At 43.3% G+C, this 22,899-nt stretch overlaps 1 protein-coding gene across 3 annotated transcripts in view; it reads right to left on the reverse strand.

Annotated features, from left to right (window-relative positions):
- Positions 1 to 14,925, reverse strand: part of ILDR1 (immunoglobulin like domain containing receptor 1) — a 36,299-nt gene extending 21,374 nt beyond the window's left edge. For all 3 annotated transcript variants that reach the window (XM_070370072.1, XM_070370068.1, XM_005893427.2), the window contains exons 1-3: positions 14,650 to 14,925; positions 1,616 to 1,786; positions 155 to 304 (exon numbers count right to left, since the gene is read on the reverse strand). In XM_070370072.1, coding sequence (XP_070226173.1) covers positions 155 to 304; positions 1,616 to 1,786; positions 14,650 to 14,704 — 376 coding nt within the window. In that variant the 5' untranslated portion in view covers positions 14,705 to 14,925. The remainder of the gene's footprint in view (positions 1 to 154; positions 305 to 1,615; positions 1,787 to 14,649) is intronic.
- Positions 14,926 to 22,899: the final 7,974 nt, after the last annotated feature.

The following is a 22,899-nucleotide window of genomic DNA, read 5'->3' on the forward strand; positions in this document are numbered from 1 at the left end:
TTCTGTGCATTTGGCACTTTCCTCAAAAAATGAAAGTGACCAAGTAGACCATCAAGCAACAGAAGAAAAGGGAAATCCCCACAATGACTCAGCCTGCTAGGCCTGGTATCTACACAGCTCTCCACCCCCAGTCCCCAGCTGCCTCCAAACTCACGATTCTGGATGGTGATCTTGCGCTGCCGGTAATCCACCCCCAGCACAGGTTCACTCTGCCCCCGCCGCTGGGCCACGATGCGAACTTCCCGCTGGCTGTCATTGCAGTCATTGGACGGGTCCTGGCCCAGGGATAAAGCTGCTTGGTATGCTGGAGAAAGAGGACATGGGCAAGTCACACAGCAGTGAGGAATTCCCATCAAGAAAGGTGACCTTAGTGGTCCCTGGAGCAGTGAAGGTTCTCAGTGTTTCCTGAGTCTCTGCATCTCTTAGGCATCTTCTCAAAGATGGGGATCTGAGAGTCTACGTTTCTAATGAGCTCCCAGGTGAAACCATTGCTCACACTTTGAGCAGCAAGACTCCAGATCCCTCTACTGGGCCAAAATTTCCAAATCCTGAACTGAATCACCACCTCCATCCAAATGTCCCCTGCCTCATTTCCAAAGTGACTCCAGAATCTGCTCCCAAATGGTTCCTCTAACCTGCCCTCTCAATATACGTTTTGAGAGCTGTTAAATCTGCTGATGATAAATGTCTTCTACCTGGTCCCTCCTACTTTCCCACTTAATGCATGCATTTTAAGAGTAGCCCCCAGGAAACAATGCCTCAGTTTAGAAAGGGGGTGTTTTGGGAACAAGGTGAGGCTCTGTGGGTGGCTCAGTAAGTTAGGTTTTGGAGCTCATATTGTAAGATACTAGTCGGGGCTAAAAATGATAAAGCTGATGCCTCCCCCTGCTTTGCCTCATCTTGGGAAGCTCAGGGTGAACAGGGTCTACTTCTATTCTCCAAATTTCTAAAGGTCAATTGTCCCAGGTCGGTGGTGGGAGTCTGGGCTCTTCTGTTTCTTGAGAGAGGCAGAGGTGGGCAGTGAGAGAAGGACTTAGGTTCAAGACAGCAAGAATGACATGAGTGGGGCAGTTGTCACCGAGAGGGAGGACTTGGCTAAGTGTAGGGGAGAGCCGCGCAGCATTCAGAGATGCCCACAATGAGCAGGCTACCTGTGGCCAGTGCGCTCCCAGTCACTGAGAGAGGCATGACTGTCTACCGGAAGGCTGGCCCTAGACAGGGATGTGGCAGTGGGCTGGAGGCTCACAAATGACCGTTCCTCATTCATCCTGTGGCTAGTGGGTGGGGTGGGGGATACGAGTGCACCAGGCATTAACTAGGATGCAGGACTTGCTCTGCCTTTTTACTTAATGTCTAAGCTGCCTTCATTCCTTTTTGAACAAAGTGAAACAGAAATTTTAAAATAAATTAATGGTATGTGACCCTGAATAAGTTATGTCATCTACTTGGCCTCAGCTTGTCTATCTATAAAATGAGGGAACTGCAATAAGCAATCTTTCTGGCTTCTTGTCACTATAAGGATTTGTGATCCTAAATAATTCCTAACCCTAATGGCAGTACTTCACAGAGGGGCCTTGGGAGAGTGGGGGGCAAGAGTGGGGAGGAGGGCACTCACATGCAGAGTAGTAGTCAAAGATGGGGTCCTTGCAGAAGGACTTGAAGCGCCACGTCACGACCACATCCTGGAGCTGGGCAGAGGTGGTGTAGTCACATTTGAGGATGACGGAGGCAAACAGGGTGACATAGCGCTCCGTGTGCTGGACCGTCACCAGCAAGGACATGCAGCCTGCAGCCAAGAGCAGAAGACAATGCTGAAGGACTCTAAGGGGTGACTTCCTTCTATTCATGGGGCAAGAAAAGCAATGTCCATAAGCAAACACACTGCCTGGCTGGTTGGGAGCAGCTCACAGGCAATTGTCTTACTCAGCCTGGGCGGGGTTGTGGTGGATATTACAGACACCCTGGAGGAGATGGAGGGAAAAAAGAGGAAGAATCATGACTCCTAAGTTGGCTACAGTCCATATGGAGTGATGACACATCCAACAATGATAAAGAAATGATATTAAAAGAAGGCCATAAAAGAATGACTTTGCTAGTGTAGATATTTTTTCATGTCACTTCTCTTCTTAAAATGTTTTCCCATTTCCCTAAGGATAAAGTTCAACCTCTGTACCCTGGCCTAGGAGACCAGTCAGGTCTGCTTTTAGCCTTTCTCTGGGGCCTCATCTCCCTTCATGCCCCACTCTGACAGAGGGCTTTGGACACTCTAGACTTGCCTCTGTCCTTCTCGTGCTAGGATCAACGTCTTCCGCAGGTCATCCCAGGTGTACATCTCTTGTGGAGCACTCTTCCACATCACCAGTTGCCACTCCACTCCCTTCACCAGGCTAAGCAAGATTTCTTTCTTAGGTTTTCAGCTGCACCCTTGCCTCCTCTGACTGCAAGTCTGGAAGAGGGGGCTTCCTCTGTTTTCCCAAAGTGCCCTGCCCTACCTCTGGCAGCACTTTTCACACTTCTTGGGGATGGCCTGGCTACTGTAGGCTTGGAGGCCTACTGGGCTTGCTTCTGGCTCACTGTTCAAACACAAGAGCCTCATACTGGCACCTGTCACCTCCTTAAAAAGTGAAGTCACTCAGTCATGTCCAGCTCTTTGCAACCCCATGGACTGTAGCCTGCCAGGCTCCTCTGTCCATGGAATTCTCCAGGCCAGAATACTGGAGTGGGTGCCCATCTCCAGGGGATCTTTCCAACCCAGGGATCAAACCCAGGTCTCCCACATTGCAGGCAGAATCTTTACCTTCTGAGCCACCAGGAAGCCCTTAGCACCCAACAAATGTACGTTCATTCATGTTGAATACATGATGGAATGAATGACAGTGAAAATTGGCAGTACAACTGGTCCAACATAAGCACAAAACAAATTAAAAAAAAAAATGATCAGACTGACAATTTTTTTTCACAAAAGATTTGAAGGAACTAACAATTTTTCTTTTACTTTTAAAAACTTTCTCCCCTTACCTTCCAAATCTACAGATATACTTAAAGCTCCAAGTCTGTGTTGATGAGGAACCAGGTGGCACAGAAATGTCAGGTGGGACTTTGACATGGTCAGAGGTCCACACATTACCAGCATCTTCAGATGTTCCTGTGTCAATATGGATTCTAGGCCCAGTTATAGGGGCCTTCTTACAGCAGGTTTAATGTGGAGAAATAGTACCCAAACTTGAGCATACATCACCAGGAGGACTTGTGACAGCCCAGATCACTGTCAGCGGGAGTTTCTAATTCAGTAGGACTTGGGTGGGACCCAAGAACTTACATCTAATAAATTTCCAGGAGATTCTGATACTACTTCTCTGGGCACCGTACTTTGAGGACCACTGGTATAGACTAGCTAAATTAAACCCAGGCTTTGGACTCAGATACAGTTGGGTTCAAATCAAACTGTACTACTCACTTGGACACTGGAGAAGTTATTTACTCTCTCTGAGCCTGTGTTTCCTCAGCTATGAACAGAGATTGTATAAGTACTAACCTCATCAGGTCCTTGCAAGAATGCAGTGAAATAATCCACACTTCTGGCACCTGCCATGGTAACTGGCAAGGTGCTGGCATATATGCTGCCATGGTGGTGACAGTGTATGAGTCTTTTTCCTTTCTCCCTTATTCTGAGGGCCATGGAGAAAGGGGTTCAAGTTAGAAGTCTCTCCAATAGAGTTCTCAAGTGGAGCTGTGTTCATTTTGACTGAGTTACTCCCACAAACAAAACAGTCACCCCCTCACCTTTCAGAGCCGCTGGATGGGCCTGGCTCAATGGCCAGAGCCATGAGCATGGTGCTGGGTCCTGCCTCACCTAGACACAACCCTCCTAATACAGAACACCATGGTTTATGATGGGATCAGCATCCACTTTTCTCATGTCCACAGAGAGACAGCAAGATGCTGTGCTGCTTGGGATAGACTCTGGTCCCCAGAAATGACCTGAGCCCTCTTCAGGGCTGAGCTGTAATGAGGATGTGCCAGTGATAGCCATGCTAGAGAGGGTCTGCAGAAGTGTGGGGGGAGACCTGTGGGTGGGGAACCATCACAGAAGGAAGAGAGAGTTACGCTAGATTCTAAAAACAAGGTAGGATTAAGATGATATGTGAAAAACAGGAAGAGGGCAGAGAGACTCATTGAGTCACGATAGAAGAAAGGAGTGAGCAAAGGCACTTATCATGAAGAGGCCGTTCCTTGGGGAATCTGAAGGAACCAGTCCAGCTGGGGCCTCTGGCTTTACGGTGATAAATAAGATGATAAATAAGTGAGATGATGGTGGGGAGTGGGAGTAGGCAAATGGGGTGGTGTGTAAATTACACTCCAGAATCTGTTTCTAGTTAATGGATAATCACTGAAGGTTTTTCTGAAAAGGAATAATAAGGTGAAAGTGGTGTTTTTAGGAAGATGGATGACTTTCTTATTTAGCTGTGAATGGGAAAAGAGCATCATTTTGAAAATAAGCCTTGAGGAGCTTGTGGTTGGGGGGTGGGGAGGGTGGGGAGAGCTGCTGTCTGTATTAGCTGTAGGATTCCTGAAGTCAGTCCAATAAGAATCAAGAGCTAATGACTAGTATCTGAAACTTAACATGGATTATTTCATAATCTGATTTTTTTACTTTTGCTTCTCCACCTTCACCACCTCTTTTTTCCCAGAACTGACCTGGATTAAACCTTGGAGCTTTTACCCAACACAGCTTTAACTGAACAGAAGAAGCAGCTGCAGTAAGATCTGACAACAAATAGGATGGCATTGTCAACATTAGCTTATTTTGATCAGTAACTTGCATTGATTGAAATGGAGAGAAAAAAACTGACTGGCAATCTAAGCAAAATCCTAGACTCACAAAGAACTTTCATATATTTCCTTCTACTCACTATCTTTATGAGCCCCAGGGAGAAACAAGCTGTGCCACTGCATACACAGCAAACCTGAGACTGGACAAGGCAAGTGGCTTGTCTGTGGTCATTCATTTTCTAAAGTGGTTGGAACCAAGACTCTGCCCTGAGCAGAATCAAGCTATTTTTTTAAATAGAGGAAGATGTTTGGTATTCAATAGCTTGCACATAATCAGAGCATGGGGCCAAGCTACACATGCAATACTTAATATAGTACAGGCAGCAGTTACTCTAATACCATCATTAGTAAACTATGTGTCCTTGATTTTGTCGAATGGTAATCTGATACAAACGACAGTTTGTTCAAAGGACTCCAGTCAACGTTATTTGTATAGAGGTAGAATATACATGGGGGGGCGGGGGGTGGGGTGGATAGTACGGGTGTGCCAGGAGTCAGAGATAAGTATTTGGTTGGAGCCAGAAATTACTCTGGGGTAACTTTGAAGATGGCTGAATCTGACACCCTGAGGCAGAAGAATGGGGACAAGGGTGATCACCTTCATTACCAAATGTTCACTCAGCTTCTCTTCCATGAATGCCCTTATTATGGACAAACCACACGTGGGGTGACATGACTCACCTTTACCGTCAGAACTGGCTTTGCTGCTCTTTTATCCTTTCTTTAATTTCATCCCTTAAGTGAATTTCAAGCCTTGAATTATGACAGGTTGCCATGTATTTGACCATATTGCACTCACTCACACTCCCTCCAGGGGTCTGTGAGCCCCACAGCACCCTGCACAGTTCCCAGACCTTCACCCTCTGCCCAGTCCCATGTGGAGAGCGAGGCGTCTCTCAGGACAAAGGTACTGACCGACCAGCAAACCTTTCTCCCTTCTTCTCAGCTGCTGCTCTGGATCTCAGCATCTACTGTGTGCCAGGTGATAAACATACACTGTCTCCAGTCCTCACAAAGACCCCTAGGGTGGGGTCAGTCCTGGCCATAGCTGTGGGCAGAAGTTCAGAGACTATAATAAGCCAAGCCCTCTCAGCCTCAGTATTTTGAACTGGAGTCTTGCTCATACCAAAACTCAATCTTTCCCAAGCAAGCAAGCCTGACCTTCCAAGCAGAAGTCAGGAACTGGACTCTCAAAAAGCAGGAGGAATTTCCAGATTGGGAGGAAGGGGAGGGAAGTAGCAAGACAGCCCATTTCAAAGTCAGAAACTTCCCATCTTCTCCTTTAGCCTCTAATTTCTCTGTAAAATTAACCACATTGGGCATGCACACTATCAAGCAGGTAAAGTTTTCAAGAAAAGACTAAGGGCAGCAGAATCTGGGCTGAAAATATGAAGAGATTTAAAAAGATAAGTGTTCTGTTTATACATGTCCTGGTTGCATCTTTGATCTTTTAAACTTAGTTCTATTGACTTATCAAATTCTTAGATTTTCTTTCTATTCTCATTCTCTTCATCATGTGGCATCTCCTTCTCCCCAGTTTATCACCATCTAATTTCCTAGTTGTCTTTATACTTTTCTCCTTAAATTCTGGAAACTGTGTTTTCTGGGTTCAAATTTTGCCTCCACTCCCCCACTAGCTAAAAGACCTGATAAGTTATTTCCAAACTAAGGTTGTTTCTCTACATGCAAAATTAGGATGATGATAATATGTGTTTGAATAAGTAATAGTGAGGACTAAAGGAGATAAATATGTCCAGCATTTAGCAAAAAGCCTGGCACATAATAGACACTTGATAAATGTCAGCTATTATTTGTATCATTTTTTATCTTGTCCATTTTAAGAGGTTGAGATCAACTGAGAATAGCATGTAAAAGCATTTTTGAAAGAATTAAAATAATACAAATGTAAGCAGTCATTACTGCCTTCTTTTTGCAAAATGAGTTACTGCACTAAAAGCTTTTAAAGCTGTGTCTTACCTGGCAAACCCATTCAGTTGGTCTCCTCTGTGAAAGAGGAAGAGGGATCTGTCATGTAAGGGTGGAAAGGTGACTTCAGATGAGATAACGGAGCCCATGGGAAGGAGAGAAGGGGAAGGGGATTCTCAGTTTCCCGCCATGAGGTACTTTCCAAGACTACGCTGATGCGCAGAGCCGGGACTATCACTCTGCGTTAAGGTGGAAGGAGAATATACCAAAGAAAGAAGAGTATCTTTACAATTCAATGCCATGTGTTCCCAAATAGATGCATATCTTTGCACATTTATTTATTCAGCCTGTTTTCCCCATGTAGTAGAGTGGGAAAGATGTTTAATAAGTTTCTAGAAATTATTATCTATACAGCATAGGGATCTAGGTAAAATTTTTTTTTTAACTAAAAATCATTTTCAGGGGACTGGTTGTCATTTCCCCTCCTTTTCACACGAAGGGTCTTGCTTGGAAGGGAGTGGAAGGCAGGGCGGAGAGCAAAGTGTTTCCCAGCAAGAAACAGTAGCCTACTGCTGCCTCGATGGAAGGTCTTGATTCCTGTTTTTCAGGCACCCAGGCACCTCTGCTCCAGTCAGCAGGTTAACAAAAGTACACAGATTTAATCCTATCAGAGTTTATGTCAGGGCAAGCTATCTCCCCAAGTATATTTACCATCGGTACTTGTCATATTTCCTTAGATAACAGTGCAAACAGGAAAAGAATCCAGAGGAAGAGGGCCTGGCAATGCACGGACAAGAGTTAAGGGACAGGGAGAGCTAGGACAGGAGAAAAGGGGAGAAGAAACCGGTTGGGATGCAGAAGGAAGTACGTCTATGAGTTACACGGTTAACAAAGATCTGGGTGCACTTAACAGTGTTAGGCTTGGAGTGGCAGAAGCCTATGGCTGCCCTGGGGAGGAAAATGTAACTACTGAGCATTTCGATGTTGGTCAGCATGGTATTGAGGGTTTATTATACAGTATGTCCTTTAACCTTGGCAAATCCCTATGAGATCAGCCTTATTTTCATCTCAATATCATAGATGAGGAAAATCCTCAGGTAGATTAAATAACTGGGCTGAAGCCACACAGCTAATAAATAGCAAGACTAAATTTACGCTTATACCTCTAAAATCTCAAATCCTACAATTTCCACTGTACCACTTGCCTTCTAGGTAAGTTTCCTAATGGCAGAGGTTTAACCCCTTAAGGGACATTTACAAATTTACTTCAATCATTTTGTAGAGAAATCCCTTTTTTTCTTCATAAGATAAATAATAAGAAACTTAAACAAGAGAGAAGGGTATAAAGTAAAAAGTTCCTCCTTGCTCACCATGAACTCTAGTCTCCAGAAGCACCATAATTTTGTGTCTATCCTCCACATCTTTTCCAACACTGTTTTTTTTTAATTAATCATATTATGTGCATTGACTCACAATTTTGTTTTTTCTTCAAACTAATGAAATATCATTATATTCTTTATCAGTATAAATAGATATAATTTTTTTAGTGACTGCGTGAAAAGTCACTACATGGATGAACCATAATTTACCCCTTTTGCTAATGATGGGCATTTAGGTACTTCTAAATTTGCATTATCACAAACAATGCCGAAATAACTTATTGAAGTGAATACCTTTATGTTATATTAGGTATCTCTTTACAAAAGTCCTTTTTTATTCCAGTAGGATGTATTTCTCAAAGTGAGATTGCTAGGTCAAAGGGGATGAGGCTTTTAATAAATAATTCAGTAAAGAAATTTATAGTCCCATGAGCAGTGTGTGACACTCCCATGTATCACCACAATCTTTCCAACAGGGGAGAATATCAATCTTAAAAAAAATTCTGATAACCTACTAAGTGAAAAAAATAGCTTCTCAGGTGGTTTGAATTTGGTATCCTTTAGTTATTATGAGTAGAGGACAACAAGCCCTGAGAGGCAGATGCGCGGGGTTTCCCAAAGTCATTCGCTCAGGCCAGTGACTCAACCGTGTACCCACATGCTAATCTCAGCGCACATGCAAATTTAAGTCTCACCAGAATGACAAATTTCTGTGTGCCCTGGGCCTCCAGAGGTCACTCACTCACTCACTCACTTATTGAATACCTACTATGAGACAAGCACTGTTTCAGATGATGGGGGTAAAGTAGCTGATGAGAGACAAGGTCCCTGAACTCTTGGAACTTATACTTTTGGTGGGCAAGTCAATAATAAACAAGTAAATGCATAAACAAGGTACATCTGGTCATGGCTGAGCTTTACAGGATTGCTCAGAAACTGGTAGAGCTTTGTATAACAAGTCCTGCTACTCTACAATAAGAGCCAAGACAGACACCCAGGCTCAAATCCTCCTCATAGCTCTTCTTGGCTGTTTCAGAATCTAAATTGGGCCCCAAATCTAAATCCTCCTCCTCCTATTCAAACTTGGGTTCTTCCCTATTTCCCATCTCAGTCAATGTGCAAGACTGAAAACTAGGTCTTGTCCTTGACATCTCTTTCTCCCTCACACTCCCTACAAAACCTATTATCAAACTGCTTTTATTTATCTCCCTACTATTTCTGGGATCCCTCTCTCTCCATTTTCACCATCACCCCAGCACAAGCTCCATCACTTCCAGCCTGGATACTGCTTCAGTTAACTGGTACCTGCACACACTCTGGTTTTCTTCCATGTGGATAGCACACTGCTGTCCACCTCCCAACTCTTTCTCTTTAAATATCTCCAAAAGCTGTGCACTGTTCTCAGGATAAATACACAGCCTCCTACCATGATCCATGAGACTACGCGATCTGGTCCTACCCACCCCTGCCTCCTTCCCACCACATGGAAAGGCTTCCTCCTCTCAGTCATGGAGACATTCTTGCCATCCCTCATTCTCACTGAGCTCCTATTCAGCAGCCTTGCACATGCTATTAATTTGTCTGGGATGATTACACCTCAGCTGTCAACTCAAGTATCATTTCTCCAGAGACAGCCTCCCGAATGAGCAAAATCCGTCTATTACAACCTCTTGTTGTACCTTGTATCTCTTTCTCATGGTCCCTGTCATAGCTGTATTTCCACATTTCTTTGTTTGTCCTTCAGACCATAAACACCATAGAGTCCAAGGCCATGTCTACTTTTGTTTGAGAGCATGTCTGGTACATGGTATACATTAAACATCTGGCAAATAAACAAATTCGTACAAGAAAGGGTAAACTGCCTGGAACAAATTTTAAGTGCTCTGAAAGTACAGAAAATAAATGGTTAAAGTTAACCGTTTGTAATATGGCCAGACAAAAAGCAAGGAAGAAGAGAGTATGTTGGGGGTGGGAAGGGTACAAGAGGATGCTCATAGCAGTGGAGACATAGCTGCCCAAGTTAGTGAGGCCAGAATGAGTGGGTCTTGAATTCCAAAGAGCTTTAATCCACTCATACAGACTATGGGGATCTAGTAGAGGTTCTTAGAGCATTAAAGTGAAGGTGCATGCATGCTATACGTTGCTTCAGTCGTGTCCGACTCTTTGCAACCCTATGGATTGCAGCCCGCCAGGCTCCTCTGTCCAAGGAATTTTCCAGGCAAGAATACTGGAGTGGGTTGTCATTTCCTACTCCAGGGGATCTTCCTGAACTAGGGATGGAGCCCTTGTCTCCTATGTCTCGTGCATTGGCAGATGGATTCTTTACCACTAGTGCCACCTGGGAAGCCCACTACAGTGAAGGTGGGAAAAATTAACCCAGGTAGGTTAACCTATCATCTGTGTGGAGAATGGTTGGAACTAGACAAAGAAGTAGCAGGCCTAGAGGTAAGGAGATGGTTAAGCTGCTGGGATTAAGCAACAGAACATGGTACTGGGTTTGGGAAATGAAGAAAGTGTCAAATCCTTTCCTTGACCCACCTAAGATTTGTATTTTGGAAGATCTAGAAATGAGTACCAGAGAAAGACATGATCAGTCTTTTTAATTCTTAAAACACACAATTTTCTTTCTCCCCTAAGGACTTCAAATAATGAAATAAAGTATTAGGCTGAAAGAAACCCAGGCAAACAGTACAGTAATTACCCACCATCTCATCCCACTGCATTGCTGTTGGGGCAAGATGTTTAATAATTAACATCTGGTTAGACATCCCAGGGGCTTCCCAGGTGGTGCCAGTCATAAAGAACCACCTGCCAGCGCAGGAGACATAAGAAACATGGGGTCAGTTCCTGGATTGGCAAGATCGCCTGGAGGAAGACATGGCAACCCACTCCAGTAATTTTCCCTACAGAATCCCATGGACAGAGGAGCCTGTAGGGCTACAGTCCAAAGGGTCACAGAGTTGGATACGACTACAGTGACTTAGTACACATACATGCAGACATCCCAGAGGTAGTCAATTTCCATTTCTACCAGGATTCAATGAGACAGAACAAACCTGCTCCATGGTATGAAATAGATGTAAGAGCATGGCCTAAGAGTGAGGATGCCAGGATCCTCATCCCAACCCTCAAACCAACTCCACTGTGTCAACCTTAGACATCTGACTTCTCTGCACAGATTTCCTTATCTGTAAAATTGGCTGGGAGGGGAAGACAAGGACTGGGGGTGATTTCTACTTGTGTTCCCAGAGCACTGCATTCTGAGAGGTACTTCAGGGAGCCTCACAGGAGGTGAGGGGTGGGGCAAGGGAGAGGAGCAGTACGCAGTCCCTTATCCACCACCTGAGAAGCTCCACTTTACTATTTACTGTATCAGGGACCAAGGCATATTAGGGCTTCCCGGGTGGTAAAGAGTCTGCCTGCAGTGCTGAAAACCTGGGTTCAATCCCTGGTTGAGGAAGATCCCCTGGAGAAGGAAATGGCAACCCACTCCAGTATTCTTGCCTGGAAAACCCCACGAACAGAGGAGGCTGGCAGGCTATAGTCCATGGGGTTGCAAGGAGTCAGACATGACTGAGCAACTTCACAAGATGTATTAGATCTTCAGTATGATCCCAACCTTCACAACCACCACCAAATGAAAGCTAATGGTTTAAATGCTAAGAATCTTGTTCTTTAGAAGTCAGCTGTCTGATTTCCCAAAGAATGGTAACACAAGTTGATAGCTACATGGATCTATAAGTTAACACCCTTCTAAGATCTTTTTAAAAAGTCACAAAAGCACAAATGACACACAACCTTCTAGAATCTGGGGAAAAAAACTAACTTTTCTTTCTAGGAATAAAGTTTGAGTTTGGATGATGGTAACAAGTGCTATTAGCCATTAATGCAAAGGGCTGCAGGAACTTAATTTAGCCTTATCTTAATAGTCTGTTTTAAGAAGCAAATATTACTTGTGTGATAAAACTTTCTTCCTTTTTAAAGAAAAAAAGTTCAGAGAATTACACACACAAACCCTCTGATCTCGCCACAGCTCCAAACATAAAGACTATGGTAACTTCACAGGACTTCCTGACCTCAGAGGCTTCGTCAGAAGCCAAGCCACACCAACTAGCCAGTGTACCCACATCTGACATAATCTCATTACTCACCCATACTTTGCAACTGCAGAAACTTGGATGCTAATCAGAGGGCTGGGCTGCCTCTTCTTTAGAAACAGAAGACAAAAAGGTGATAGACCAAAATGAATACATTCTAGTGCAGGGTTTTCCAAAGTTCATACCTCAGTTTGCAGTGGATCTTGAAAAAAAACATCAACTTACTGGATTTTTCTAGTAAGTTGCTGCTAATTTGGGGATTACTTTCTACGAATTTAAATGTTACTAAAGTAATATTTATTAAATTAATACTTTTAATCCAACATAGTGACTGTTTTTGTGTGTGTGTGTGTATACCTCTTGCTCCTATTTTATAAATCTCATATATGTGTGTACATGTCACAATGCAAACTATATTTCTTCTGGACTTAGGACTTTTCCGTGTTTAGCATTCTCTGGTTTTAAAATGTGTAACGCAGGTAGGCTTCCATTTAATGAATACCAGGCAAACACAGCAATCTGTATTATTTGACCACCCCAGCAGGAAATGGCAACCCACTCCAATATTCTTGCCTGGAGAATCCCAGGGACGGGAGAGCCGGGTGGGCTGCCATCTATGGGGTTGCACAGAGTCGGACACGACTGAAGCAACGCGGCAGCAGCAGCATCCTGGCTACTCACACAGCATGGCTGGTTCATGAACACATGGAGCTCTACTTTCCGAAGACTTTGTCCATTTAGCAATTTGTTTACTTTACGAATATACCCTTTGGTTATGGTCATTGTATTTGAAAAATATTCAGTGCTCAATATTCCTCACAAAAACAGAACAGCTTTTAAAATATGCTGGTGATTTAAGGATTGAGGTTTATACCCTAATGGGATTTTTGTCTGTAAGGCTTCTTTCCTTATTCTTTTTTCCTAAATGACTGCTGGCTACAAGTCCTAATTCTGGGGATGGCATGCTCAGGGCGAGAGTGAGAGTAGACTTCAACTTTCCTAAAAAGATAGCTCAAGGAGCTTCAGAAATCCCTAGCTGCTATGGAGTTTGAGCTAAACATGTGAGGCACAGGAGAGAAGTCTGTGCAAAACTGTGGGATTTTTACGAATTTGTTTTCACAGTCTAAGCTGGTGACTGTTCTAGTAGAATTTCGGGCACTTCCATGTCGGTACAGTTCAGTCCATTTCCTTGTGTATCATGAGTGTCCAACATTCACCCTCCTCAGCTTCCGACAATTAATAGGACCCACATTCTACAGAAAATGTGGTAAGCCAAAGACCTTAGGGATAACAGTTTTCTAGCCTTTTGCAATTCTCCCTCCCTTTCATTCTCAGCATTAAGCTTAAAAAGAATTATAGAATCTTGTCTGAATGAGATCTGATTACATCTGAGCTATCTTCATGTCCTCTCAAACTTGTAGAAACGAAATTCTTCCTGTACCTTCATATTACATCTTTTCCCGAAGAGAAATATAAGACTCAAACTGGTCTGTGAGCAAACTGAGCTGACCTCCCACTGACAACTAAGAGGTGAGAGGGTGGCTATTCCTAAAAGAGGGAAGTAAAAAAGGTAAAATGAAATAGAACAGGGCAGAACTTCCAAGGGAACTCAGGTTCCAGTTTGCAAGGTCACACCTACATTTCAATTGAAAAGGGCTGAAAGAACCTACACATTCTTTCACTATGCTCTCTCTTCCCACCTGATTTCACTCATGCAGATCATGGCCTGCTATTTCCCCAACTGATACACTGAGACACACAAAACCATGCTTTCAAAGCACAGAGGATTGGCCTGGAGGTTAAGGAAATGAAAATGGTGGATGGATGAACACTTGATGGGGAGACAATGATCATGGGGTAAAGTTAGGGAAGTGAGCGGATACAAAGCAGAAAAGTGACACTGAACATGGTTAGCAAAGAACCTCCTGTTGTGATCCTATAAAATAGTAATAGATTCTGAATCATATCGAACTTTCCATCATATACTGAGGATACATATACCTCTCAGGAACGAAATAAGTGTATTTCTGAGCCAATATGGTTGTCACCATATCTAAAACCTATGACAAGTATCAGATGAAAGGAAAAAGTAATTAGGAATTGAAAGAGTGGTGTTTCTGCCTCTATCACTCCGGTTTTAGAGACCAAGAAGTGCCTAGGGAGCAGGAGGCCAGAGGCTCTGAGTTTCTTTCTTAGTTGCACCTGTTTCGTAAAGGCCTAAGCTAATAAAAGTAAACAGGTTCCCACAGGCAGAAACTCGATCCAGTCTCCGCACATCCTGGCGCCCATGCCAAGAGCCACCAGAGCGCGGCCCAGGCCTCCTCTGTCCCGCCTGCGGCCAACTCTGTTAGGCCAGGCAACAATGGCTTCCTCTCTCCTTGGGCCTGGCTAGGACCCATTTTCCCATGGCTCACCTGTTGGGAGCCAGGTGAAGAGCAGCAGCCAAGGTGCGGGCAGCTCGGAGCCCATACCGGCGCTCTCCGGCCCCTTTCAGCTCAGGGACTGCGGGGACACTGTGTCTTTCTTCATCAGCGACCCGTCCACGACGCACCACTTCGCCAAGAAATCCCTCCGTTTTGCCCTCACTCGGCGCAGCGCGGCCGGTGGACCGACCCTGGGCCCGGGGCAGGTACCGCCGCCTCCTGCCCACCTGGGGCGCTCCTCGCGGCTCCGCCTCCAGCTCCTAGTACCGGGGCTTCCTGCTCCGCCCCCGGCCCCCGCCCGCGGCCACCTTTCATACCTGCCTCCGCCCCCAGGCAGGCTGCCAGGTGATTCTCCTCAGTGAAACAGCGTTTCCTGCCACTCTCCGCTTTGTCTACGGAGCCTGTTACCATATTTTCCAGAAGTTCTCGGGAAATCTTACGCCTAGCAAATTTCTCCCCGTTTGTAAAATTCTGTGGATATAACTTTTTAGGGAATATTTCCTGCCGTATGTTTCCATTCACTCATACATGCTTGGGAAATTCTTTTTCCCCCCACTAAAACCACACTTATAGGAAGTTTACATACAATGATTGTTCAGATTTTCTCGAAATAAAGATGCGGGGTATGAACTAGAGAAACAGACTTAATCTTCCAAGCTGTAAAAGGATGTTCATGATAAAAAAGTTAGAAAAATATGAATTAATGGAAGTAAGAAAAAAATCCTGCTCCCACCACCCATAGTTAGGCATTGTTAATGTTGGTTTAGTCCTTTTTTATTATTTGCCATCCTGCATGCAGCTCAGCAGCCCCTTGCAGACCTCAGCCACGGATTCTAAGTCTCTTTGCATCAGGCCACTTAGGATGTAATCCCAGCCTCTCCTTCCCTGATAGGAAACCACGTGTAGGGATAAAGCAAAACAGAGAGAAAGGCAGCTTACCTTCAGGAAGCAGCCAACCAATGACATTAATTTGGGAAGTAATATAAACATTGGCCAATACAAATAGACAGCCATTTTATACACCTCTCCTTTATTGGGGATTTCTCACTGTGCTCCTCATTATGTAAAGAACACAATTCTCCTTTCTCCTAGCCACCACCTTTTACCTGAAGAAAATAGTTATAAAGATCTGTTAAACATGATTTCTGGGCTCCCCTGGTGGCTCAGACTGTAAAGAATCTGCCTGCAATACACAAGACCCAGGTTCGATCCCTGGGTTAGGAAGATCCCCTGGAGAAGGGAATGGCAACCCCCTCCAGGATTCTTGCCTGGAAAATTCCATGGACAGAGGAATCTGGTGGGCTACAGTCCATGGGATTGCAAAGAGTCAGACAGGACTGAGTGACTAACACTACCACTAAAGATGGCTTCTGCCCTCAGGGAACTGCCCTTCTGCTCACCAACCTTAGAAGTCAATATTATTTCTCCTAAAGTATATCTCATGTTTTACTTTGCTGGGAAGGTTCCTTTTCTCCTGGCACTACTGGAGTCCCTCCTCTCTCCTCCACCCAGAGGAGCATCCTTGTCCTGAATCTGATTGGAGGTTTCAACCCAGTTTCTTCTTTCCAACTCTCCTCCTTCCCCTCTATTCCTGGGTCTGGCCTCTGGTTCCCCAATAGGGCCTTTTCACTTTAAGTGTTTTTCTTGTAGCCTTTTCTCTTCTATAAAGTAGGAAGTATAATCAGGAAGTGCATGGCTAAAGGCAGATAGTACAGGATGTTTAAAAGCCCACAGTGGGATCCAGAATAGCAGGAGCGGCAGGGTGCAATGTGAGTGAGGGATTCTCCCCCACCACCTCCCAGGTCCCCTGTACATGCTCCCAGGAACACTGTGTGTGTTTTACAGTTTGTGACCCTGAAGGATTTCTGTGTCTCCTGGCTGAGAGAATTGTTCTAGGGAAATTTTCAATTCCACTCTAAAAACGTATGAGCCTTCTTCTTAAACCTACCTTGCTTAGCCCTTGCTTTGGTATTAAGGTCATTTTGATACTCATTGAAGTCAGCATTTCCCCATATTTATTCCATAGAACAGTAGTTCCATGAAATGTTAATAAATAGTATATGGGGGAAAGGGCTCTTTGATCAAATATATTCAAGAAACGCTGGATTAAGCTAAATGAAACATTTTTGCAGGACCTGTCAAACCCTTAGGGCTGCTACTACACATTTGCATATCCAAAGGAATATGTCACACAGTATTTCCCAGCATTGTTCAACCATAAAACCTTTTTTCTCATACTATCTTGGGACAGATGTCCCATGGAATGTGTTTTGGGAAAGCCTGGTGGTCTAATCCAAGCATAACTCTGGGATACATAGGAATGTATGTATATCCATAGGAATAACAACAAAAAAACACCTTTAACAAAAGTTATGCCAAGTGCAGTAGAATTAGAAAATTTCCTTGTTCTCTTTTGGGAATCACTTGGTCAATTGAACATCTACCTCCACTGCTTCCCTTGGAGTGAACACTTAGGTTAACTTTATATGGTCCTTAGCCTACTATGGTGTATCTTTTTTCTTCACCACTTATTAAGTATTATGTACCAAGTAATGTCCTAAGTACTTTACATGGACTATCTCATTAAATTCTCACAATAACTGTATGAAATAGAAACTTATTATTAATCCCACTTTATAGATGTGGAAGCTGAGATACAAAGAAGTAACTTGCCCAAGGTGACAAAGCTGGTAAGTGGTGGGATTTTGAGTCTCAGTGAGGCAGTCTGATTCCAGATCTTGTGATCTTAGCTATTATACCACCATACACTCTCACTTACTTGTGTCTCAGTGTGTATAGTTGATTCTATGTGGAAAGAACAGTTTCTTTCCAGTTAAATTATTTAGCTCCAAACAAAGAAAAATTCTATTCCACTGCCATGAGCTCTCCTGGGCCAATGATTTTGCCACCATGTGCCACTCATTCAATAAAGATTAGATAAGAGTATACATTTGTTTCAGAACAAGTTCTTTCATGGCTAGATATAGAAGTAAAAAATCACTTGACCTGCTGATAGTGACTGAGACAAAAGTATCCTCATCTGCAAAATAATAATAGCTACTATTTATTAAACACTTATATTGTGCTAGGCAGTATTCTAAGCACTTTTCATTTTAACTTCAATAATTCTTTCAACTATACTCTGTGGCAAAGACTATCATTGTCCCCACTTTATAGCTGAGGAACTTGAGGCACAAAGATACAGTTATTTACCTAGGGTCACCCAGCTTGTAAGTAACAGAGCTGAGATGCAAACTTAGGCAACCTATCTTCAGAGCACACACCCTTAGTTACTACTCTAGCCATACTGTGCTTCTTTGTGTTCTCTAGTCCAGACTCTAAAACCAAGTACTGAGCTTATGATCCCACCACGTATAAATGTACTTTTGAGTTGAAACTGTATCCACGACTATTCTGAATACTGAATCCATACGTGCATATGCCTCTGTGTTTGAGAATATTGTCGTATTTATACATCTATGTGCATATTTATTAAGAAAGGAGAAAAGAAAAGAACATGTAAATAAAAATTAGCTTCAGACAGTTCAAGCTAAAAGATGGCAAGAAAAGAAAGTTGCTAACCAGTGTTGTACCATTTGAAGTGTGTCATTCATTTTATATGCTAAGCATATAGCATAGCACCTAGCATATAGGTAGTGCTCAATAAATATTTGTTGAGCTGTTAATCCATAGTTTCTGGACGATGTGACATGTAATCTGGGTTTGAAAACAAATAAAATTTTGCCAGAGTAATCCAAGCAGAGGGATCAGCAGGTCAAGAATCATGGGACCAGAAAATAGCAAAGCCTAATTATAAGCACTTGAGTTCTGCTAGACTATAAAACAAGGTGGGGGAGTGGTAGGAAAGTATGTCAGAGAGCTAGCCAGGGTAAATAAAAGGCCTTGCATGACCGGGTGGAGAACTAAGCCTTCATGTAATAGACACTGGGAAGACAGCGAAGGGTTTCAAGCTGGGTAAGGCACGATCAGACTTTCCAAAGTTTATCTTTAGAAAGAAACTTGGCAGCAGTAAAAAGAATGGTAGGTGAAAATTGAGATGAAAGGCAGGGAGACCAGTTATTAAACTGTTACTATAGTCAGTGAGGGCTTAAACCAGTCATTAGTGTTGGGAAAGGAGAGGAGAAAATACTTTGGCAGATATTTAGAATATGCTGCTGCTACGAAGTTGCTTCAGTCGTGTCCGACTCTGTACGACCCCAGAGACGACAGCCCATCAGGCTCCCCCGTCCCTGGGATTCTCCAGGCAAGAACACTGGAGTGGGTTGCCATTTCCTTCTCCAGTTAGAATACAGAATTGACAAAATTGCTAATAAGTTAGATGCGGAAACTGAGAGAAGAATATGTTTCTGACTGTTGAGCCTAGGTGGACCGTGATGCCTTTAAAGAACATAGATATATAGAAAAGTTTTGAGTCACTTCAGACACATTGCACCCTAGAGAATAGTCGACCATCCAAATGAAACTCCTGTGGATGGTTGGACATCTTTATTAAGTGTGATTGATCAGATGAAGTTAGTAGAAGCTGCATACCTGTATAGGGAGGTCTGGACTAGTAGAAACTGAGAAATCTTCTGGATTAGTGGGATATAACAAGACAGTTTATCTTGGAGTAGGGCTAAAAGCAGGAGGTAGTACAAGCTAGTGAAAGGAGTTTAAGAACAAATAACATTTATTATTACCACTCCTATTCAACATTTTACAGGATATTAAAACTAGTATGGGGCTTCCTTGGTGGCTCAGCTGTAAAGAATCCGCCAGCAATGCAGGAGACGCGAGGTAGATCCCTGAGTTGGGAAGATCCCCTGGAGGAGAGCACAGCAACCCACTCCAGTATTCTTGCCTAGACAATCCCATGGACAGAGGAGCCTGCTGGGCTACAGTCCCTAAGGTCACAGAGTCAGACACGACTGAAGTGACTGAAGTGACATGCATAACTAGTATAATAAGAAAATAAAAAGTAAAAGCCTGAAAATGAAGAATAAAGATGTTGTTATTCACAGTTTTATGATTATCCACACAGAACATTGAAGAGAATTTGTAAATTATTTATAAGGACTAACAAGAAATGTTGCTGGAAACAAGGTCAATATATTTATGTCACTTGTGGTTGTACAACCAGCAACATCCATTTGGAAAATATGACTTTAAAATATATATTTGCAGGGCTTCCCTGGTGACTCAGTGATAAAGAATCTGCCTGCCAATGTAGGAGACATGGGTTCAATGCCAGTTCAGGAAGATCTCACATGCCTCGGAGCAACTAAACCCATCAGATCAGATCAGATCAGATTAGTCGCTCAGTCATGTCCTACTCTTTGCTACCCCATGAATTGCAGCACGCCAGGCCTCCCTGTCCATCACCAACTCCCAGAGTTCACTGAGAGTCACATCCATCGAGTCAGTGATGCCATCCAGCCATCTCATCCTCTGTCGTCCCCTTCTCCTCCTGCCCCCAATCCCTTCCAGCATCAGAGTCTTTTCCAATGAGTCAACTCTTCACATGAGGTGGCCAAAGTACTGGAGTTTCAGCTTCAGCATCATTCCCTCCAAAGAAATCCCAGGGCTGATCTCCTTCAGAATGGACTGGTTGGATCTCCTTGCAGTCCAAGGGACTCTCAAGAGTCTTCTCTCCAACACCACAGTTCAAAAGCATCAATTCTTCGGCGCTCAGCCTTCTTCACAGTCCAACTCTCACATCCATACATGACCACTGGAAAAACCATAGCCTTGACTAGACGAACCTTTTTTGGCAAAGTAATGTCTCTGCTTTTGAATATGCTATCTAGGTTGGTCATAACTTTTCTTCCAAGGAGTAAGCGTCTTTTAATTTCATGGCTGCAGTCACCATCTGCAGTGATTTTGGAGCCCAGAAAAATAAAGCCTGACACTGTTTCCACTGTTTCCCCATCCATTTCCCATGAAGTGATGGGACCGGATGCCACTAAACCCATACGCTGCAACTATTGAGCCCGAGAGCTGCAACTACTGAGCCCACATGCCACAGCTACTGAAGCCTGCATGCCCTAGAGCCCATGCTCTGCAACAAAATAAGCCACTGCAATAAGAAGACCTTGCAAATCCCATGCACATTAGAGGAAATCTGACTTAGTATTCTTAGTATTCTGACTTAGTCCTTCATTGGAAGGACTGATGTTGAAGCTGAAACTCCAATACTTTGGCCACTTGATGCGAAGAACTGACTTACTGGAAAAGACCCTGATGCTGGGAAAGATTGAAGGTGGGAGGAGAAGGGGACGACAGAGGATGAGATGCTTGGATGGCATCACCGACTTAATGGACATGAATTTGAGTAAACTCCGAGAGTTGGTGATGGACAGGGAGGCCTGGCATGCTGCAGTCCATGGGGTCGCAGAGTTGGACACGACTGAGTGACTGAACTGAACTGACATAGTATTATACATATTAAAAGATGCTCAACAACAAATGCTATTTCACATATAACAAATTGGTTAAAATGTAAAAGTCTAAACCTACCAAGTATTGGTAAAGATGTGAGAAGTGTAAATTGGTTTAACTATTGCGGAGAACAATTTGACAAAACCTCGTAAAGTTAAAGATGCACATATCCTAGGATCTTGTGATTCCCCTCTAGGTCTCCACTCCATAGATATTCTAACTCTTGTGCACACATGTGCAAGGGTGTTCATTGCAAAGCAATTTGTGCAAAACTTGGAAACAACTTTCTACTGGCGGGAAATAATACTATGGGGCTTATAAATGGAATGAGATAATATTGCACTGTTAAAATTAATTAACTAGATATATACCACAGATGAACATTAAAAATATAATACCATATAAATAAAGATGTTGCAAGATACTTCTCTGTCAAATATTAAGACACAAAACAATATCATGCAGTGTTATGGAAGATTCATTTATATGTAGAACAAAGTATAAAAACATTCAGGGAAATGGGATTCACCAGCATTAGGGTGTTGTTACTCCTGAGAGGGAGGGAGGAGAGAAATGGAAGGGACTTTAGCTGAATCTGTGATGTTTTATTTCTTTAAATATCTGAAACAAATATGCTAAAAGTATAAAATCAGCTACATTTAGGTGGTATAAGTAGTACCAGTTATATTATTTTTTATAACTGATATTGTAAGAGTTATTTACTTTCAAGACGAAAAAAGAGAGTGAGCACTGGATGTAGAATCAGACCAAGTGTTTGTGTCATGACATTTCCACTGGCATTCAGTGTTACTCTATGTAAGCCATTTTGGGCTTCGAGGTTTTTATCTATCAAATGGGAAACTGCATAAGATAACCTTCTTGGTCCTTCCCACCTCTGGCATTCTGCAATTCAAAGGTGAGAAGAAGCCAGATTAGGAGACGTCAGGGTCCCTTGACTGGACAGAAAAACAGAGCCAACACGTAACTGACCTCCTTCAGAGAAGGGTCCTGCCAGGCTCTGCTGATTCTGAGCAGAGGGATAGACTCCATGTTCTGCCAAAGCATGAAACTCATTCTGTAATCACACTTGTCATTGAAAGGTCTAAGAATCTGGTTCTTTGAATATTTTCTTCTAAGGAGGGGAGAAGGTGTCTGCATTCCTGAGGCTGGAGCCATACAGAAGAGGTCCATGTTCTCAGGTCATAGCAACCAAGGCAGAAAGCCCACAGTTTTGCTACCATGAAAGGGATTTTTTTTTTTCTTTTCTAACATTTCTTTCTCTTTTGTCAAGGCCTGGTTTGCTGTGTAAACTCAGAGCTCCTCTGAGAAAATGAGCTCAGTCCATGCACATCTCTGTAAAGCTCAATAAGGGTCAGAATATCCAGTTCTTTGCAGCACACTCAAGACTCTGATTCAATAGTCTATGAGGGAGGCCCAGGAAACAGGTTTTTGTTTTTTTTTTTTTTAAGTTCCCAGGTGGTTTTAATGTGCAGCCAGAGTTGAGAAGCTAATTGAAGGGTGTGCTGGCTCAGAGAATGCCCCATGTATTTGCTACCAATCAGGGTATTCCCCAGGGCAGTCCCTAAATGAAACACTTTCCAACACATCTCCCATCTCAGCTTCTCTTTAGTAACTTTGCTTTGCCACCACCTCAAGTGACAGAATAGGAGTCTCTACTTCAAAAACCATGGTTCTGAGAGGTGTAACTTTGCCCCTTTTTTGGCTTCTCCATCAGGGCAGTACAGTACCTTCAAATGGCAGTGAATCTCAGGTCATTACCACGAAGTAATAGCTCTAAACAAT

Source organism: Bos mutus, chromosome 1, assembly GCF_027580195.1.
Source record: "Bos mutus isolate GX-2022 chromosome 1, NWIPB_WYAK_1.1, whole genome shotgun sequence".
In the NCBI taxonomy this organism is placed as follows: domain Eukaryota; kingdom Metazoa; phylum Chordata; class Mammalia; order Artiodactyla; family Bovidae; genus Bos; species Bos mutus.